We start from the raw sequence: 18,734 nt of genomic DNA, 5'->3' as shown, positions 1-18,734 counted from the left end.
GGGCTCTTGGGGAGGGTCCCCGGATCTATCTTGCAGGTTGGTGTGTGGAAGCCTCAGGTGCTGATGACCAGTCTGCAGGATCTCTCAGGCAAAAACGTGTGTCTGCATGTATTTTCCTGCAGAGTTTTGAGCTGTGAGGGGCCCCCGAGCAGTCCTCTTGTCTTTATCTCTTCACAAGCCGGGGATGCAGGCACCCCGCCTTCCCTGCCCCTCCAGCCCCCCTTCGCTTGTAAGCAAAGGCTTCCTGGAACTTGGGGGTCGTGGAGCTGGGGAGAACAGGGGAGGATGGCTCCCCCTGGGGTGAAGACAGGACCGAGCTGTCCCCATGGCCTCGGCCCAGCACAGACCCCACCCCCCACCAGGCGTCATCCCTTACCCCACACCCGCAGGGTGCAGGCAGCACAGCCCCACCCCCACTGGTCTGGGTGGGAACGCGACTGTAACTTTGGATCAACACCCACCCCTGGGAGGGCTCAGGGCATGTGCCACCTGGCAGCCTCCTTCCAGCTACTCCATCTGTCTGTACGTCTGTTTGTCTGTGGGGGCGGCGAGAAGCAACCACCTCACCCAAGACAAGGTGGCCCCCTCCAGGCCACCTTCTGGAAGGTGGGTAGAGGTGTATGGGGAGAGGGGGTGTGGGTTGGGAGGTGAAATGATGAAAGTGACTATGCTGCTTCCAGCGTTTATTAACTCTGCGAATGTCAAGGGGCAAACAGAGGGCACCGAGGATGTGTGGTGCTGATGCTGATGCAGATGCGTGGAGACCGGCTTTCCTGTGATGGTAACGCGCAGCAGGGCCTCGGGTGTGAACGCGCAGCCCCCGGACAGAGAGCAAGCTGAGTCCCAGGGCCCCACTTACACACGAGGAACACGGGGTTGGGCCGCACAATGAAGTCCGGGAAGTAGAGCCACTTCACGATGTTGTCGTTGAAGCTGGCGCCCTTGAACCTCCAGGGGTAATCTGCAGGGCACGGAGAGAGCCGGATCAGGGTGCCCCTGGGGGTGGCCCTGGTCCCCACCATCCCCGAGGGGGTTCCACTCACCTCGGCAGGGCGCGGGTGGGAAGCCGATGCAGATCAGGTACTGGAAGGAGAGGATGCAGGCCAGGAAGCAGCAGTATTTGGGCCAGATCTCGGCGATGGCCTTCCTTCGGCGTCGGTACAGGACCGCAATCAGCCAGCAGGCGTGAATCATGGCGTAGAAGTCCATCCGCTGACCGATCACGTTAACTGACATGAGGAAACAGGTCTGTGTGAGGATGAAGAGGCAGAAAATCGGGGTTACAGGGCAGGGGACTGGTGTCAGCGGTCCCCTCCTGTTCCAGCGGGCCATGGGAGAGACCTGCATTCCTTGGGGGCTCTGCACCTATTCACCGGCTCTGCCTCTCGGGGCAGGGGAGGGTTCATCACGAAGACAGAAAACTGAGAGCTCATGCTTTCTTTTCTTTTCTTTTCTTTTTTAGGGCTGCACCTGTAGCATATGGAAGTTCCTAGGCTAGGGGTGGAATCAGAGCTGCAGCTGAAGCCTACACCACAGCCACAGCAACGCCAGATCCAAGCCACCTCTGTGATTTACACCACAGCTTGCAAAAACACTGGATCCTTCACCCACTGAGTGAGGCCAGGGATTGAATCCACATCCTCGTGGACCCTATGTCGGGTTCTGAACCTGCTGAGCCACAACGGGAACTCCTGACCTGGTCACTCTTCATAAGAAACCACCTCAAATGGTGAAGAGAATTATGGCCGAGACCTCACCATGAAAAACATCCTACCACGGGCAGGCAGACCACACCACCAGGTCACAACAGTGTGTCTGGCTAAGGTCACACATTTGGAAGGCACACAATGGACATCCATGTGTCCACATGTGACATCCCCGCATCTGTAAGACAGGGTCCTGAGAGGCCAGGCCCACCACTGCCAGGCTGACCCTTCAGGGGTATCTCCTCCCAGATCCTAGGAGATGTGCAATGAAGTGACCTCAGCAGCCACCTGGCCCAAAGCAGCTGCTGGAATTCTTACAGAAAAGAGACAGGTCAGCCAGGAGACTCACCTCTAGCCCGAACTTGTAGAAGAAGTAGTTTATGAAATACTTGGCACAGTTAACAAGCCCGTCATCCAGATGCAGCCTTGTAATGTCGTGGAAGATGGTTTTAGACACAGGGGCTGTGAGGTTGTTTCGACCGCGGTAGTATTCCTGGTGGCGGTAGATTGTGACTCGAAAGCCAGAATGGCCAGCATCAGGAGGTTGTTCTAGAAACAAGGAAAGAGCAGGGGGAAGTCACATGCTTTATGACACAGTCATTTCAACAAAACCAACCGCAAACCATCTATTCCATGCCTGATGCTGAAAAGGACCGAGTTCTATAAAATCCCACCTCTGTAAAAAATAGTCTTGAACTCAATGCTCATTCTCCCTGTTTTATGGCACAAGGGTAGCGTGGCCAACACGTAGATCAGAATAATTTCCATGATAATAGAAACTAGAACCTCTAGACCACAGACTGGTGTTGGTCATTCCATAAAATAATAATAGTGATGATGATGATATAATTTACATTTATGTGCCAGACACTATGTTAAGGCCTGGCATTAGAACCCTTTTCAAGGAAGTTTGCTTTATCCTTGTAACAGCTCTTCATGGTGGGCATCTTTTGGGCATTACAAACCATATCTTCCCTATGAGAAAAAATAGGAAGCTACACAAAGAAAAATGGGATGCTTATTAGCACACATTAAAATTCTGGGAGTTAAGTACAAAGGTTTTAAGCACATTGTCAGCATTATCCACCAGAGTAAAACGTGAACAATCTGAATATTGCTTTCATGATGTTTGTTACAACAATTTGCAATCAAAATTCCTTTTTCAATGATACGCTCTTTTTGTTTGGTTACCTCTAAATCTAATATATGTATATATACCCTTTGTTAAAATTTGTAGAGAAACAGAATTTATATGGCAAACATTTCTTGTCATGCTGTACCTACTTGCCAGAAATAATCACTGCTGACAGTTTGCTATAATTTACTCAGTATTTTTTTCCTGGTGTCTAAAAGAGCTTATTATTATGTATGCTGCTTTGAAATTTGCTTTTTTTTTTTTTCAACTTAACAGTAGATTTTGGACATCTTTCAGCATCTGATCTCAATCTACCTCAACCACTGGGTGATTCTATAATGATCCAGTGAATTTGTCTGGCATACTTTATTTATTAATCTCAAACTACTTGATTGAATTCCTTTGAGCACAACGTGGTACTGATTTTCATGTCAGTCGTTTGTTTCAAAGGTAACTGCAAGCACCATGAAAGAGGATGAGGCTACTATCAAAGGTGAGATTAGTGGCCTCCAGACATGAACTCCACAGAGGCACAAACTTAGGGCGGCAGCTTTACCCGCAGGTAGACGAGCAGAGGAGCCGACTTCCTCAGGCCGACCCACTCTGTGGGGTCGATGGGAGCGCTGTAGAGCAGAGACTTGTTCAGCTGGTGGAGGGGGATATTCGTCTGATTTTCATTTGGCTGAAAAGAAGGGAAAAGGGGAGTAAGAAATGGACCCGCAGACTAGGGACATTCAGATTCGTGCCCCTCAGTTTTGCAAAGGGATGGGGGTGGGCAGGGAAGACCCTCTTCACGGGGCGAGGCGGGGGGGAAGCCCAGCATCAGAAGAGATGGGTGCCAGGGCGTATTCAACCTGCCAGGCTGACAGAGCCCAGACAGAGTGTACTGGGGATGTGGGCTCCCCACAGTCTCCCTGTGTCCCCAGAGGCTGGCAAGAAGGCCCCGTCTCTGAGGCTCACCAAGGAACAGTTAACAGAAAAGTTCTCAGGCTTGATGGTTTGCAGCTGATACAACATTTTGCAGACGATGATCACGCATGTCCAGACAGTGCAGACACTCGAAGCCAGACGGCGCAGCTTGGCGTACGGCAGAGCGAAAGCCCAGGAAATCAAAAATACATAGTTGAACAGAGACACCTGAAAATAGAAAGTCAGAAATGGGGGCAGGAGTTCCCGTCATGCCTCAGTGGTTAATGAACCCAACTGGGATCCATGGGGATACGGGTTCAATCCCTGGCCTCGATCAGTGGGTTGGGGATCCGGCATTGCCGTGAGCTGTGGTGTGGGTCACAGACGAGGCTCAGATCTGGCATTGCTGTGGCTGTGGCGTAGGCTGGCAACTACAGCTCTGATTGGACTCCTAGCCTGGGAACCTCCATATGCCACAGGTGCGGCCCTAAAAGAAAGACCAAAAAAAAAAAAAAAAAAAAAAAAAAAAAAGAAAGAAAGAAAGAAAGAAATGGGGACAAAAATACAGGACATGACAACATGACATCTACAAGATCTGGTAACATGATTTAGTTGGTTCCTCTCAGTTCAGCACAGGCTGAGTCCCTGGCACGTGCAAGACACTGCCCTGGGTGTGAGATACAGGTCCTGTACACAGGTTAGGTGTGCAGCCAGAGGACATCAATTAACATGCAGTGGGAAACTACAGAGGTGAGCAGGTCCCTGTGAGAAGACCCACAAGGCTCCTCAGCCCGCCTGGAGCTTCAGGGTGAGGGGAGGTGTCCACTCATTCTTAACCGTTTTCAGAGTTAAACAGTTAGAGGTCGAATGCTGTTACTTTTTTGTTCTCAGTTAATATAAATATTAGGCTGGATTTATTTCTAGTTAATGTACAGACTTGGTGACTTAACAATGGAACAGGTGTCATTTTTTGCTACAAATGTCACAGGGAGACTGGTTCCCGTTCTGTCGCCACCTGGCCACGATCAACTGTCCATTTCAGACGGTTTGTGTGCAAAGGCAGAAAGTTCCAGGTTAGATGCAGAATTCACAGTAAATAAGATTCAGCCCTTAGTTACCTACTGGTGAGACATTTCAGATTCACAGTATTGTAGCTGTAGGATTATTATTTAACTTAAAAAATTATACGCAGTAATTCCTGACAATTTTTAGAGGGCAAAAACTCTTTGAATTGTCACCAACTCAAAAACAGTCCAGGGAAATTAGACATACATGAAAGTTATCTGTTGAATAAATGGAAAGAAGGGCAATTCTCACAGTAAATATCAGATAATTGCTGACTGAGTGATGACTCCTCTTTCCAGGGAGACAACAGAAGTGCAATTACCACAAGGTTCAAAGACTCTGTGTCTCCTTCCAGAAACTCCAATCACTGCTGAAGATTTCTTTTTAGCAAGTTTTGGAACCTGCGTTTCCTTGGTAGCATGAACGGGAAGGTTACCGTTTCCCCCAAAGAGAATTTCTGGCTGTAGATTCCTACACAGGATCCTGTCTCAGACACCCGACTACACAATAGATGAGAATCAGGAACCTTCGTGCCAGGTCCATGCTGTCAGGCACGAGCCGGGGGCTCCTTCTGTCCTGGATCTGCTCCCTGTTCTCAGGACAGCGGTCCCTTGGTTTTTGGGTGTCACGTGTATGCCCACCTCAGACTCTGTGTCCTGTGTTTAAAGCATCAGGGACGGCTGGGAGGGAAGGGGCGACGCACTCTGGCTCTGCTCGGGCAGGCAGTAGGCAGCAGTGTCACTTGCCTCTTTCACGGACACCCAGATGATGTAGGAAGACACGACCTTGATGACGTGCAGCTCCAGGACCCACCACAGGAAGGTCTGCAGGCGGTGGAAGCACTCCAGGAACTTCAGGAGCAGCACTGTGAGGCGGTCCATCACCAGGTGCCACTTGTTCCTCAGATCTGCAGGGCGGCAGACCCACCAGGAGCATTTGTGTGTGTGTGTGTGTGTGTGTGTGTGTGTGTGTGTGTGTAGTGACTGTTTGCAGCATGTCTGGATCAGGAGAGTGGGAAGCTGCAAGATTAGGCTGGTGGGCAAATTCTAGGACAGAGTCCGCAGGAAGGGTGGCCCAAGAGCCCCATGGCCTGTGACAACTGAGAACAGGGGACAGGCTGCTTCCACTCAGCTTTCTGTTAACTTGGGCGAAAAAGAATTTTGACCTAATTTTGACCTTAATTTACTCTGAAGGCCAAGCTTTAATTCCCTCATTTCCCTTGAATATTAAGCATCACATTTTTCTTGCCCAAACAGGGTGTCCTTAAGGGCCAGCCGCCCTGGAATGGTCCGGCTGAGAATGGACACTGAGGGTCTGTATGACCCAGCTCACCAGTGCGGTCAGACTCATTTGAAACTTGATTTTCACAATCAGATTGGTCACTTTCTGCTTCCCACTTTGAGCCAGGGTATCTTGTTTTGCCGACTGGGGTGGTGTGTCTACCTGGAGGGTCTGTCACGGTTCGTCTGGATGAAAGTCCTCAAGGCTAGCCTCTCTGAGCAGTCCCGGGATGGGCAGCTTACCTGACGTCTCCTCCTCTTCATCCTCCTCCTCCTCCTCGTCCTCACTGTCTCTGCTGAGCTCACCCTTCTTGGCCTTTGCGAGGCATCCCCCCGGCTTCTCCTCCTCGGGCCCGGCCAGCTGCTTGGCCTCCGACGCCTCCAGGGTGGTGGTCAGGTTCATCATGGCAAGGTCTGGAAGGCTTCCCTCGGGGTGGGCCAGCCTGTTGGCAGAGAGCAGCGAGTCAGGGTGGGAGAGGTGCCAGGAGGCGCAAGAGAGGGGGCTGAACAAATGGAAGTCACTAGCCAGCCTGGCATGTGGGCTTGTTAGCATCTGCTCGCTTTTTAGTTTGTAAAGCTCTTTCTCCGTTAGGTTTTGTTAGCTCTTCCGATTCAGGTTCTAGTGATTAGTCGGTCATGAGAGCTATCGACACCCAAACTTGACATTCCTCCCGCAGGAGAGAATGGTCAGAGTTTAGGATGTAGAAGCATGAAATGGCATCGTGTAGAGCAAGCATTTCATGGCTTCACAGGGGGACTTACTCATTTTGGTGGATTGGTAATTTTTTCTTGATGCTGCTCAAAGTAATTGAAATAGAAAGGAAAAAAAGGAGATGAGAACAGCAGAATTATAAGGAAAAGTCAGAGATCACAATCATGCTACATATCATCCACTACTGCATTCCTGAGGCCGGGTGCAGAGGGTCCTAGCGCCAAGTGCATTCCAGGGTGGCAGCTACCACGTGCTTGGAGCCCTAAGCCTGGCCGCTGCTCTGAGGGTGGGCGGGGCTGCGGTTGTCAAGGACAGAAGGCAGACACTGCAGAGGCAATCAGTCATGCTCTTGAGCTAACACAGCAAATCATCCTGCAGGAATCAAGTCATTCTCATCGTAAGGAAGGATTTTTTTAAAAAAAAAATCTCAGTGTGTGAGGTCAGCCTGCCTCTGAACAGATCTATCCCATCCTGCCGTCATCTGAAGCCCACACAATGGATGCTAAGCTTTCAGGGGGAAGAAGCCTGCATCGCACCCCATCCTTGGCACCACGTGAGCAGCTGGACCAGCTCTCCTGAGGAGTCGCGTGTGAGCCTGGTGAGGGCGCTGCAGCCTTGCTGAGCCCAGACCAACCCTCAGGGCACAGCTTATCTGTGGTCCGGGAGGCAGATAATAACCAGTACGATCTTTCCCCTGATGTTCTTAAAAAAGTGTGTCTTTTTATTCATATTCAAATGACTGTCTGAAGGAACCATTGCGGGCAATAAAATAGATATTAGGGGAAAATCTATTGGAAATACAGGTAGTCTTCTCCAGTTGCAGTAATTACCCTGTACATTTCAGCCTGGTTGTAACGGGATGGACACTTAATTCTGTTATTGCATCTGTATCATTGTGGACTCTGAGTAAATTATTTAACCTCTTGGGATTTATTCATTTTTTTAAAAAAACAAAATGAGGAAGTTTGGCTAGATAAAAAACTAAGCTCATATGCAACTTGTTGGTTTTATATCTAATACTCTGGTGATGCTGGATCACTGTTGTAAGGACCCTGCACTGCCCTTAGACTTTTAGAAAAACATCCTTCAAAAGTTATTCTTTTTAACAGGGTGTCAGGCAAGGAAATTAAAGAATGTCAGATACACGTTATTTTAATGAGCAAAGACCATTCCGAGGGTAGTGGGAGAAGTTACACCAACACATACTTTCTTATTCTCTTAAGCTAGACAATTCACCCTCCATGTTTGGGGACATTCCCAAAAGTTTCATTCTCGAAACTGTGGTCCCTTATCTCCTAACCAACTCTGTACATCAACTCTCAAGGTCCACCTGTCCTGCTTCGGTCATAGGACTCCATTCAGGTAAAAGCCAGGTGGGACACAACTGTCCACATTTCTATGTCCTCTTCAGGGCTGGCAGGGGATGGCATTTTACAAGTGAGAAGCTGCTTTCGTTAAGACAGGAGCTACCCTAAAAGTAACACCACTCTTAGGGGTGGAAGTACAGCCATTTCTGTCATCTCCCTTGGCCCTGTGGTGACTTGATGCCGAAAAGAAAACAACTTTGCAATAATTAGCTCTATTTATGGTGGGACACTTGCAGCGGTGAGGCTGTTTCCGTGGCTGCCACGATGGCTACGTAAGAAAAAGTTCTCTGGCTGTGAGGCCCCCAAAGCGCCCTGTAGATTGGGGGGACATCAAGGAACAAAGAAATTTAAGAACAATAGAGGAAACCTTTTGGAGGCAAGCCCAGAAGGCCCACGTCTGGAAAGCTGTCACAGTGAAGCGGGGGCAGGCGGGGGGTTTCTGGGTCTAACGCTGCTCATCCCCAGTGACATCTTCCTCGTGAGGAAGCAGAGACACTGCTCTCCTCTGGAGCAGCCTGACCTCCCAACTCATCCCACAGGACAGAAAAAGGAAAAGGGGAAAAGCATGTGTCGACCTATCACTTACAAGCCTTGGCGTTTGCTATCTGAAATTTCACTGAGAAAATCTGCATGCATATAATGTGGATAGATGGAAGTATTTTCAATGCGCTGTCAGAGTTTATAATTTTAAAAAGACACCTGTGTGGCTCCTCTCATTTTTCTCATAGCGTTTTTCCGAGGCAATGTAGAACAATGTTGAAAGCATGCTCTGGGGGATCAGAAAGACCTATATTCAAGCCTCAACATCTTGCTAGCAAGGTGACCTGGCAGAGTTCCATGTCTTTTTAGGTTACCATGTCTGTTTAAGTTTCAGTTTGCTGATCTGTGAAATGCACCAACAGTGCCTACTTTCTGGGATGTTGTGAAAATGAAGGCAATTTCCATTAAATGCTTCACCCTGTGCTTGGGGAACACAGAGTAAGGGAGCATCTGCTGAGGACAGATGTTCACATACTTTTGGATACTCTGTATCATCAATTCATGCCGAGGAAGAGGCGGAATCAGAGCATGGCTTTGTGAGGGACCACACACGCAGGGGAAGGCGCTGAATTTGGACTCTGATTCTGTGGTCAGCCCATTCCTTAGCAGGCTTGGGAATTAGAATGGCCATTCAGAAGATCAGTGCAAATGTTTCTCCCTGGGGAATCTGTCCCCAGTGGTCTCAAGGCCCCTGCCCCTCCCTCCACCATGGCTGGGCTGGGGTGGGGGGTGTTGCTGCTACAGGGCTGGGGTCCAGCTGCCCGGGAAAGCCTGTTACCTTAACTTAGATATGTGCCCCCCTAAAATGTTAAAAAGCGATCCTCGCTTTTCAAAGCTAAATTAAAATGTGTACTCCACTAAAAAAAAAAAAAAAAAAAAAAAAAAAAAAAAAAAAAAAAATCCCTGAAATACCCAGCAAAGGCACTGAGGATACCGGCCATCCTCTACTGAGCCTCACGTGCACATTAGCGCCTCCCCCTGGAGGATTTCCATATTGGGATCCAAACTCTCCAGCTGATTAACTGCATTCTTGGCTCTACCCCCCATCTCCCAATGTCCTAAATCCCTTGATTTTGCCTGTCTTTCCCCTCAGGGCACCCGTTTCCTTCTCTTTGCATTTTCTTTACCTAGCTTGGCATTCTGGCCTTGCTTTTATTCTGATTCAGGCTCTGACTTTAACCTTCTGGCTGTTAAATATGGCGCTTCTCTCTTGGGTTCTAACAGAGCAGGTGATTTTCTTGGCCTCTTCTCCCACTCTCCTTCGTGCTTCCACAGCTCTGGAAGTCCGCGTGTGCATTTCCTAGTGTGTGTTTACATCACTGTATTCTAATTACAGTTCTGAGGACTCTCTGGGGAGGGCAGAAGCCCAGCCTCGCCCTACCTGGGGCATGCTGTCACCCTCTGAATTTGGTGAATGACGTGTATGCACTGGACAGCCATTCTTAGGTGAAACTGAAGACACAAATACAGAAGTTTAATTCTGTACTAGGGATTGACTTGGAAAAGCCACATGTTAAGCTACTTTCCATTAAAGAAAATGGAAATTCTATCACTGTGCAAGCTCCCTCAGTCTAAATCCATTTATGTGTAACTGCTCTAAGGTAAAACTGCACTCAGCCCATTCATTAGACCATTAGAAAAAAAGGAACTTTAATGCAATTTTGTAGTGTTTGTAAGTAATGTTTAAAGTGGAAGTTTTAAAACTCTCTAAGATTATATTCTAGACCTCAAAAGCACTTTCAGAAGACTGCATTCACCCATGAGCATTTGATTTGACTTAATAGCACATCTTAAATGTGTATGGTAGTAATGCCTCCAAAAAAATCTACTAGGCAGGACTGGGTGTAATGGCGCTAGATTGTGTGTATGTGGGAGAAATAATTGTTACTCCTCTTAAAAATTCTACATCAGTCGTTTACAAACTCAGTTGGAATGTTCCTGCCATTTTTTCACATCATCAGAATTTATCAGTCACCCACTGTCCTCAATAACCCCTCCTTCACATCTGGTAAGGGCACGTCTAAATTTTCACCAACCCAGAAGTCAAATGTAAGTATGGCTCCTCTTTCATCCAGAAGTCACATTTACCAGCATAGGATTCTCCTTATAAAACCACATTGAGCATAAATAAATTCAGGGAAAAAGAAAGCTTATCTACTAAACAAAAGAGTGCACCCTATCATTTTAATGGGGAGAAGCCCCTTCAAAGCTGGGCACATGTCACATGCAGATTCAGAAGCACGTGCAGCCCAGTGAGGGGTGGGTTTGTTGGGTAACATGTCCCCTAGGGCACAGCTCTGGCTTTTCTTAAAAGGTCAACATTCAGACAAATGAGAGATTCCACCAGAAGGAAGACTGTGCTTCAAGGTCTTAATTATTTTACATGACTTTGCTTCTAGGTCCTTCTAAGAACTTCTGAGTGAATTCTCTGGCCTGTGGCTTGGGTTAACAGGCATAGGCTTTCCCTCAATAGGAAAGTCTGGGACAATGGGGACAAAGCTTGTGCAGTTGTCCCTCAGAATCAGATCCAGGACCTCCTTGGGCACCAAAATCCATGGATGCTCAAGTCCTTACATAAAACGGCGTGATATCTGCATACAACCTGCACACCCTCCCTTATACTTTAAATCATCTCTAGACTACTTAAAATACCTAGTGCAATGTGAATGTCCTGTCAATAGTAGCTTGCACATGGCAATTTCCAGTTTTGCTTTGGGGAACTTTCTAGAATTTTCCTTTTTCTTTTTTGGCAGCACCCACGACATGAGGAAGTTCCCGGGCCAGGGATTGAACCTGTGCCATCACAGTGCCCTGAGCCACAGCAGTGATAACACCAAATTCGTAACCTGCTGAGCCACCAAGGAACACCTGGAATTTTTTTCTTTTTGAATATTTTTGCTCTGTGATTGGTTTAATCCATGGAGCAGAAGCCGGAGGCATGGGGGCCAAGTGAACCAGCCTCCTCAGGCAGAGCCCATCACACTGACTCCTGACTTCTTTGGTGCTCTAGCCCCCTCCTCTCAGAGCAAATGGGAAACATGTTATGAGTAATAGAGGGCGGCTCCTCGTGTTCAGAGGGATGAGTCTGACATAACTGCTCAGTTTTCTAGCTGGCATCCTTAGGTCACTTCTCTGCCTATAAGCTATATACCTGGGCTTGATTTCTCCCTCTAAGGCTGTCAACAAAACTGGTCCCAAAGGGAACCAGCCAGGACTCACTGCTCTTCCTCTGGGATGTGTATCGTGATGCATATAAGTTTTCACACTTCCTTGGAAGCCCTGTCTCCAAGGCTTCCTATTTGGCTCTCAGCCTCAAGAAGATACTGGACTAGAAAAGCAATGGATCTTCCCAAGAGTTATTTTGTTACCTGGATTTATTGCCAAATGTCTGTTTCTATTACCTGAATGACTGACTTGATACTAATGACATCACGCATAGGACCAGATATTTTAATTCACCTACTTCACCAAGTAAGAAGAGTTTTGGTAAATTAGATCTCAAAGGATCTGCTCTCTGTCCTCTTGGGGCACTTGAGGATAACAGTACACACAGCACGTATGAAAGCTCACTTTATGATGTGTGGTTACAGGCATGTTTTATCTCCCCAGCTGGGTGAGGTCTGCCTAAGGCTGTGCCTAGCTCTGTAGGTTTTTTTGCGGTAGGCGAATACATGGTGAAATCTGATGATGCAAAATATGGTTCTTCAATATGTTGTTCTTTCAAAAAGAGGTATATTTAAAGAAATTGATGTTTTAATGTTCTTTTAGTTATAGATGCATTCAAGAAGTATCTACAGGGGGTCAACTAATGGTGCAGCCCCCAAGGTAGGTGAGACATGGACCCCGTGGTGGATTTTACAGGGACTCCAGGCCTGAGGGGCGGAGGTCTTGGGCAGGGGAGATAAGACAGGCAGGCAGATGGACGGCCGAAGGCCAGTGCTCCGCGGATTCAGGTCACGCTCAGCGGGACGTCGGCAGTGCCCGGCAGGTTTGTGGAGGTGCTGGTTCTTGAGCTGAGCTCCCAGTGACGTGTGCAAGAGGGCTGAGAGCTCTCAGGCAAGCCTGGAACTACGTCTATCAAAGAGTGACACCAATAGGACACACGTCTGAACCAAGACCAAAGCCGAGCGCCAGCTGAAGACCGCGGCCCCCTCCGTGTCCACCTGGCAGCATCATTCGGTCCAGACGCCGAATGGGTGGGTTTGCAAAATACATCCACGAGCGTACCTGCAGCCCACGTCTGCTATCTGATGACTTCATTTTTTCATTTACTAGGTAATACAGTTGTTTAACACCCCAAGTGACCATTAATAAAAAAGAAACCAAGAGAGAAAACATTGAAGTACCCACCTATTTATTATTAGATACACGCGCCCATTGACCTTGGCATGGCTACGCGGGAAGCACAAGGTGGCACGCAGTGGCAACAGGGAGACAGTCGGAGAAAGAAAGAGGAGATTGTTAGCCAGAGAGAACAGGACGACTGTCCTGCAAGCTCTGCGTCACCCAGTGTCATCGACACGGTTCGTGCCCTGAAGAAGGGTACAGACAACAGGATTCAGCAGCGATATGGAATCAAGAGTCGGGAGACGCTTGATGGCAAAGCCGCCCCATCCCTCTCCCTCCCCGGCTCACACGCCTTATCAAAAATCTATCAGGTGTCGATGTTCAGAGTACATTTACCAAATAAAATACAGCCTAGGAGACTAATTCTCGTTCCTTCCCCAGAATTAAAAAAAGAACATCCTCCTGAGTATCCGTATTCAATGTACTGTCTTCGAGGTTTTCTTAAACTGAAGTTAAAAAAAAAAAAAGTCATTCTACTTCAATAGGCATCAGAGCACTTTATAATATAAATTATGGACGAACTAGAGTTCCCGTCGTTGTGCAGCAGAAACAAATCCAACTAGGAACCATGAGGTTGCGGGTTTGATCCCTGGCCTCACTCAGTGGATTATAGATCTGGCGTTGCCGTGAGCTTTAGGTTGCAGACGTGGCTCTGATCTGTTGTTGCTGTGGCTGTGGCGTAGGCCAGCAGTTGTAGCTCCAATTGGACCCCCAGCCTGGGAACCTCCACATGCCTCGAGTGAGGCCCTAAAAAGCTAAAAAAAAATTATGGACAAACTGCAGTGATGGATGTTTACATAAGTGATGGATATTTAGTACCTTATGATTTAGTGTCTACTGTGTAATAATTACATTATAATTACATGCTAGTATAGGTTTTCTCAATATATAAATGAAATGGTGTTCCTGAGAATGCCTACCTAGAAATAATAATAGTTTCTCCTTATGTTGATCATAAAATGTTTCCATAATGCTAACTTCATAAACGCTGTAAGACTAATATAGTCTTATAGACTTCAGACATCTGCCTCCAGTGCCCACCCAAAGCACACAAACAATGGAGAAAACAGGAAAAGAACAGCTGGCTATTCACAGAAACAACAGCACCGGGGTCAAATGAAGGGGTAAAACACATCAATTACCCCCAATTTGGGAGTCTCTTCCTATAAACCATCTATTAAAGAGCCATTCTATCCCAGCTCTGAAAATATCTTTCTCTTCACCATTTTGATCTTAACGTAGCCATTTATTCGGGCTCTAGGTGAAAATTACCATTAAGGAAAATACTACAGTGAAAAGGAGTTGCTAAAAAGATGGGATACCTATCCTACTTCCCAAGTTGAAATCTGGAGACTTTTCTATGAAACTCTTGCACAAAATCCCAAAACACTGAACTCGAGTGAGTCCTTTGAATTCCCTGAGTTCCCAGAAGGCTGCTTTGCACAGAGCCAAAAATTATCCCATGTGCCTAAACCACCCAGATGGCTGACATCACACACTCTCACCTCACCCTTTACCCTTCCTTGGAGAAGCAACTGTCAAGGGGGTGTTGAGGGCTGAGCCGCAGTCAGAGGACTGAACAGGCCTCCTTCTCTGTCCCGCCCGGCGTGGAGGGTAAGAGCTGCAGCCGCAGCAGAAGCAGGGAAAACACATCTTCACCTGAGGTTGCCATCCTTCTCCAGAACCCATGTAATTAGATCATGTTCTATAGACTTAAGGGGAACCCTGCAGAACAAATTCAGTTTTCCATAATTCCACTCCCTAGCACAGCAGACCACAGGGCAGTGTGCTCTTTCACCACCGAGTGCCTGATGAAATACCACGTCATCTTCTTTTGATGGATACATTCTTCCCCTTGAAAAAGAGCTAAGGGGAATTTCCAACAGTGGCGTCTCTGCTCCTTTTAATCCAGTGCTTTGCTCCCTTACGTGCTCGTCATGTGTTTTTCCAGGAACTGAATCACAGGCTATTATGTGGAGGAGAGAGGAAAATCAGTATTGGCATTCATTAAACGAATGCCTGCAATTTTCCTGTGACAGAACAAATAGGGGGTAAGTGACGGCCCACCGTGGTTTCAGCACACGTGGCCAGGGAGCGCCACATCCTGTCTGCCGCTGGGAAACAATTTGTGCTTATTGATGGGAAGGGAGCTGATAAAAGACACGCTGCCTCTGCTTTTTGCTTAAATGTCATTCTAGTTAGTAGTAGATGGCAGGTTCTTTCTTTTTAGCCAAGGAATTCTGCAGTACGCGCTCACTCACAGCAACTTCTTTATTGCCTGTTAGTGTGACAGAAAATTCACCTTCTCAATTAGCCAGATTCTATAAATATCCTAGAAATATCTCTACCTGCCTGGACATAAAATACACGTCACCATTGCTCGAGAATTTGTCTGCAGCAGCTGCTCTGAACCAACAAGACCACTGCATGAACCAGTCATAAACCAATCCCAACTATTTCAGAAAGTGCCCATCAAATAGTCCCCATTTTTCTCATTTTCCCCCCTCACCACCAGGCTGATGCTCATAGACAGTTCAGGACTGAAATTCTGAGTTAGATGCCTGGGGGGATCAAGGCTGCCTTTCTGGCTGCAGGAAGCAGGCGCCTCCTGGGCTGGCTCACCTGTAGATAGTGCTGTCTTCCTTGCTGGGAATGGACTTCAGGTCAGTGAGTTCCAGGAACCGGTCGTGGAAATAGTGCAGGTGCAGGATACACACCAGCAAAAAGGAGGTGGGGATGAAGATGCGAGTGAAGAGCTCAGCCACGGTGAACTGCTTCAAGCCAAGGTCCTCCAGTCTGCAAAGCCAAGCAGAGCGAAGAGCAAGGACCCCTTTGTCAGGGCAGCCACACACTCCTGTAACCCACCATCGCCCCACCACTGACGGCGGCCTGCTGCCCACATGGCAGCATGGCCTTTGCCTCCACCAGTCCAGCTTGCTGCCTGCCCGGTGCTCCACGACAACCTCGACACAGGCAGCGTTCAGGGCTGCGTCTCCACCTTGGCCTCCTTCCACCTGTCCTCGGGAATGATCCTGGCTGTGCCTCCACACCATCCTGGTTCTTGCCCCCCTCCTGCTAGACTCAGATGTGGACGCAACCCAGGCTCAGTCGTGAGCCTTGAGCTGGTCTCCCCAGATAATTTCACCTTGACAGGGAATGTGTGCACTGTCTTTACGCCTGCAACTCAAATGGGCGTTTATAGCTGGGCTTCACCGTGGACTCTTCCACCAAATGTTTACTGGAAATTGGTTGTTTCACTGTGATTTCACGTTAGGTGTTTTTGAGACAGTATTCTTGATTTCCCCACTCTTCTAAGCAGCTGAGCTGTCCTCCCACCCAGGTCTCCCATGGAACAACCACCTGCCTTGTGCACAATGCCCAGCGTGGCGTGTCTCCTTGCCTGCTTTCTGTGCCTCCACGGCTCGGCTCCATCGTCCACATTTCCTCCAACCTCATCTCCTGGCTGGCTCCAGCACCCCTGTTTGAGGTGCACCTACCACCCTCCCCCACCAGGACCCCAGCTACTGCTGGCTGGCCGATCCAACTGTGTCCACTCTTGCTCCACATACACCATTTCTTTCTCTGCCAGTCAAGGATTTGTTAAAGACTTTAAAACAATTCACCCAGAATGAAGGGAAAACCATCACTACCTACAAGCCCTGCACCTCCAGGCACCTGGCTGACCTCTTCCACCTCTCCCTATGCTCCCCACAGGTGAGCCTTGCTGCCGTTCCTCATATACACCAAACTCTGCCCTGCCTCAGGGCTTTTGCACTTGCTGTTCTCTTTGTCTGGAATAGTCTTCCTCCTCTCAATTCCCAGCTCACACGCTTTTCTAAAGATAAGTTCCTTCTTCATGGAGTTTAAACGACCCCTCTACCGGGAAGCCTGCCCTGACCACTCCATCTATAGTGAGTGCTTCAACACTATTCACTGCCTCAGCTTGTTTTTCTTTTGGAGTTTGCAATTTGTATGGACCTTAAGTAGGCTTTTTGGTTTGTTTTCTCTCATAGAATGTAAACTCCACAGTTCAGACTCTGTCTCTCTTGCTTCTGGTTGCATCTTCAGGTGCAGAACAGTGTCTGGCCCATGGGAGGCACTCAAGAGATATTTATTGGGAGTTCCCCGGTGGGCTAGGGGTTAAAGGATTACATGTTGACACTGCTGTGGCGTGGGTTGGATCCACATGCTGTGGGTGTGGCCAAAAATATTTGTTAAAGGTGCATTACTCTAGATACACGGGAAGCCTTCCTTCCAAGCTTTTCTCCTAGCCACCTCTGAATATTCAGCTCTATGATCAGTTCTGGTGAGATAGCTAAACAAATTTTAATAGTTTACAAAAGCAAATTAGAAAAGGCTAGAGTTCTATCTATTTTATGAACCAGAAAGATCTCATCACCACTAGCCTCTTAGCCCTTTTTCTTCGGCACCCACCATCCCTTAGGATCTTAGCACCAGCTTCATCAGTGAGGAGAGGCTGCTGCATTACGTCACAAACCTGAAGGCGAGGAGCTAGGAAGGCAGCAAGCGTGACTGTGAGGAACTGGGTAGGTGCGCTCCCAGTGGAAGTGACATCAGAAAATGCCATCCCCTTAACAAGGTGGTGATGAAACTTCCCTTTTCCAGTCGATACTTACCGAGTGCCCACTATGGGGTAAAAGCGTGGGACTAGGTCACAAGAACCTAGTGAATGAGACATGAATCCTGTCCCCAGGGAATGCCTAGCCAGTGAGGATGTCATGTTTTACTCAAATCTCTCAGAGAAGATTTGAACACCATGCATCCTGCTTGCCACTTTCCATCCTACTGCATACCACAACTGCTTACTTTTCCTTTTTCAATCCCGTCATGTTTTGCCACAGGCCAGGGAAATTTTCAAACTGATACGTGTAGATAAAGATAAGCACCAGCATAGTGTAGATAACCACTGACATCCAAAAGTATTTCAGAATCCGCCTCCACCATTCATAGTGCACCTGCGAATCAGACGTTGACAAAGAAGAAAACAAACTGGTTAGAGGCAACCTCACAAAAATATCTGCTGTAGTCCACAAAGACACGTGATTCCATTCACACGTGTTTGAAAACAAAGTCAAGTTCAGTTTTGGATTATGAGGTTCTGGTTCTCGTAGAGTTGAGTGGATGTGGCTGGGAATCCGGTTCTACTAGGAGCCGTGAGCTGTGTCTTTGGACCAAGTCGCTGGACCATCCAGAGCCTATTTCCTCCTCAAGAGTATTTACCTTACCGTTGTCCTGAGGATGAACTAATGATCTTTTGAAGGTTCTCACTATGATATCTGGGCTGTAGAAGGCTTTCAAGGAGGCAGGAGCTGCTGCTGCTGCCCTCAAGGTCATTGCTGGGGAGGCTGTCCGTTTTGAAATTCCAAGTGATGCCGTATAAATACGAACGTGAAACCACCAGAGACGGAGACATCCCTCTTCACCATAAGTGTGGGGTTTTCATTAGAGAACACCTACCCGGGATTTCAAGTAGGATTTCAAAACTTGATTGATTTCAGTTGAGACATTTTTATCTCCACATGCAACAGACTCCTGTTTATCAGAGTTGCTTTATTTGTTTTCTGGTTCCCTGCACAGACATTCGACTGTTGCACGTGTTTCTATCCCTGGGTTCTCTTCCATTACCAGTTAAAACGGAAAGGGTGAAGAGGC

General features: G+C 47.9%; 1 protein-coding gene across 1 annotated transcript in view; it reads right to left on the bottom strand.

Moving 5' to 3' along the window:
- Nucleotides 1–18,734, bottom strand: part of PIEZO2 (piezo type mechanosensitive ion channel component 2) — a 301,579-nt gene that overhangs the window by 68,115 nt on the left and 214,730 nt on the right. The window contains 10 exon segments of the mRNA XM_021096049.1: nucleotides 860–961; nucleotides 1,044–1,248; nucleotides 2,056–2,219; nucleotides 2,222–2,255; nucleotides 3,398–3,523; nucleotides 3,802–3,978; nucleotides 5,562–5,722; nucleotides 6,339–6,538; nucleotides 15,684–15,857; nucleotides 17,889–18,037. Of these exon segments, the coding sequence (XP_020951708.1) occupies nucleotides 860–961; nucleotides 1,044–1,248; nucleotides 2,056–2,219; nucleotides 2,222–2,255; nucleotides 3,398–3,523; nucleotides 3,802–3,978; nucleotides 5,562–5,722; nucleotides 6,339–6,538; nucleotides 15,684–15,857; nucleotides 17,889–18,037 (1,492 nt within the window).

This window comes from Sus scrofa, chromosome 6 (assembly GCF_000003025.6).
Source record: "Sus scrofa isolate TJ Tabasco breed Duroc chromosome 6, Sscrofa11.1, whole genome shotgun sequence".
Lineage (NCBI taxonomy): Eukaryota > Metazoa > Chordata > Mammalia > Artiodactyla > Suidae > Sus > Sus scrofa.
This window is presented reverse-complemented; position numbering and strand designations above follow the sequence as displayed.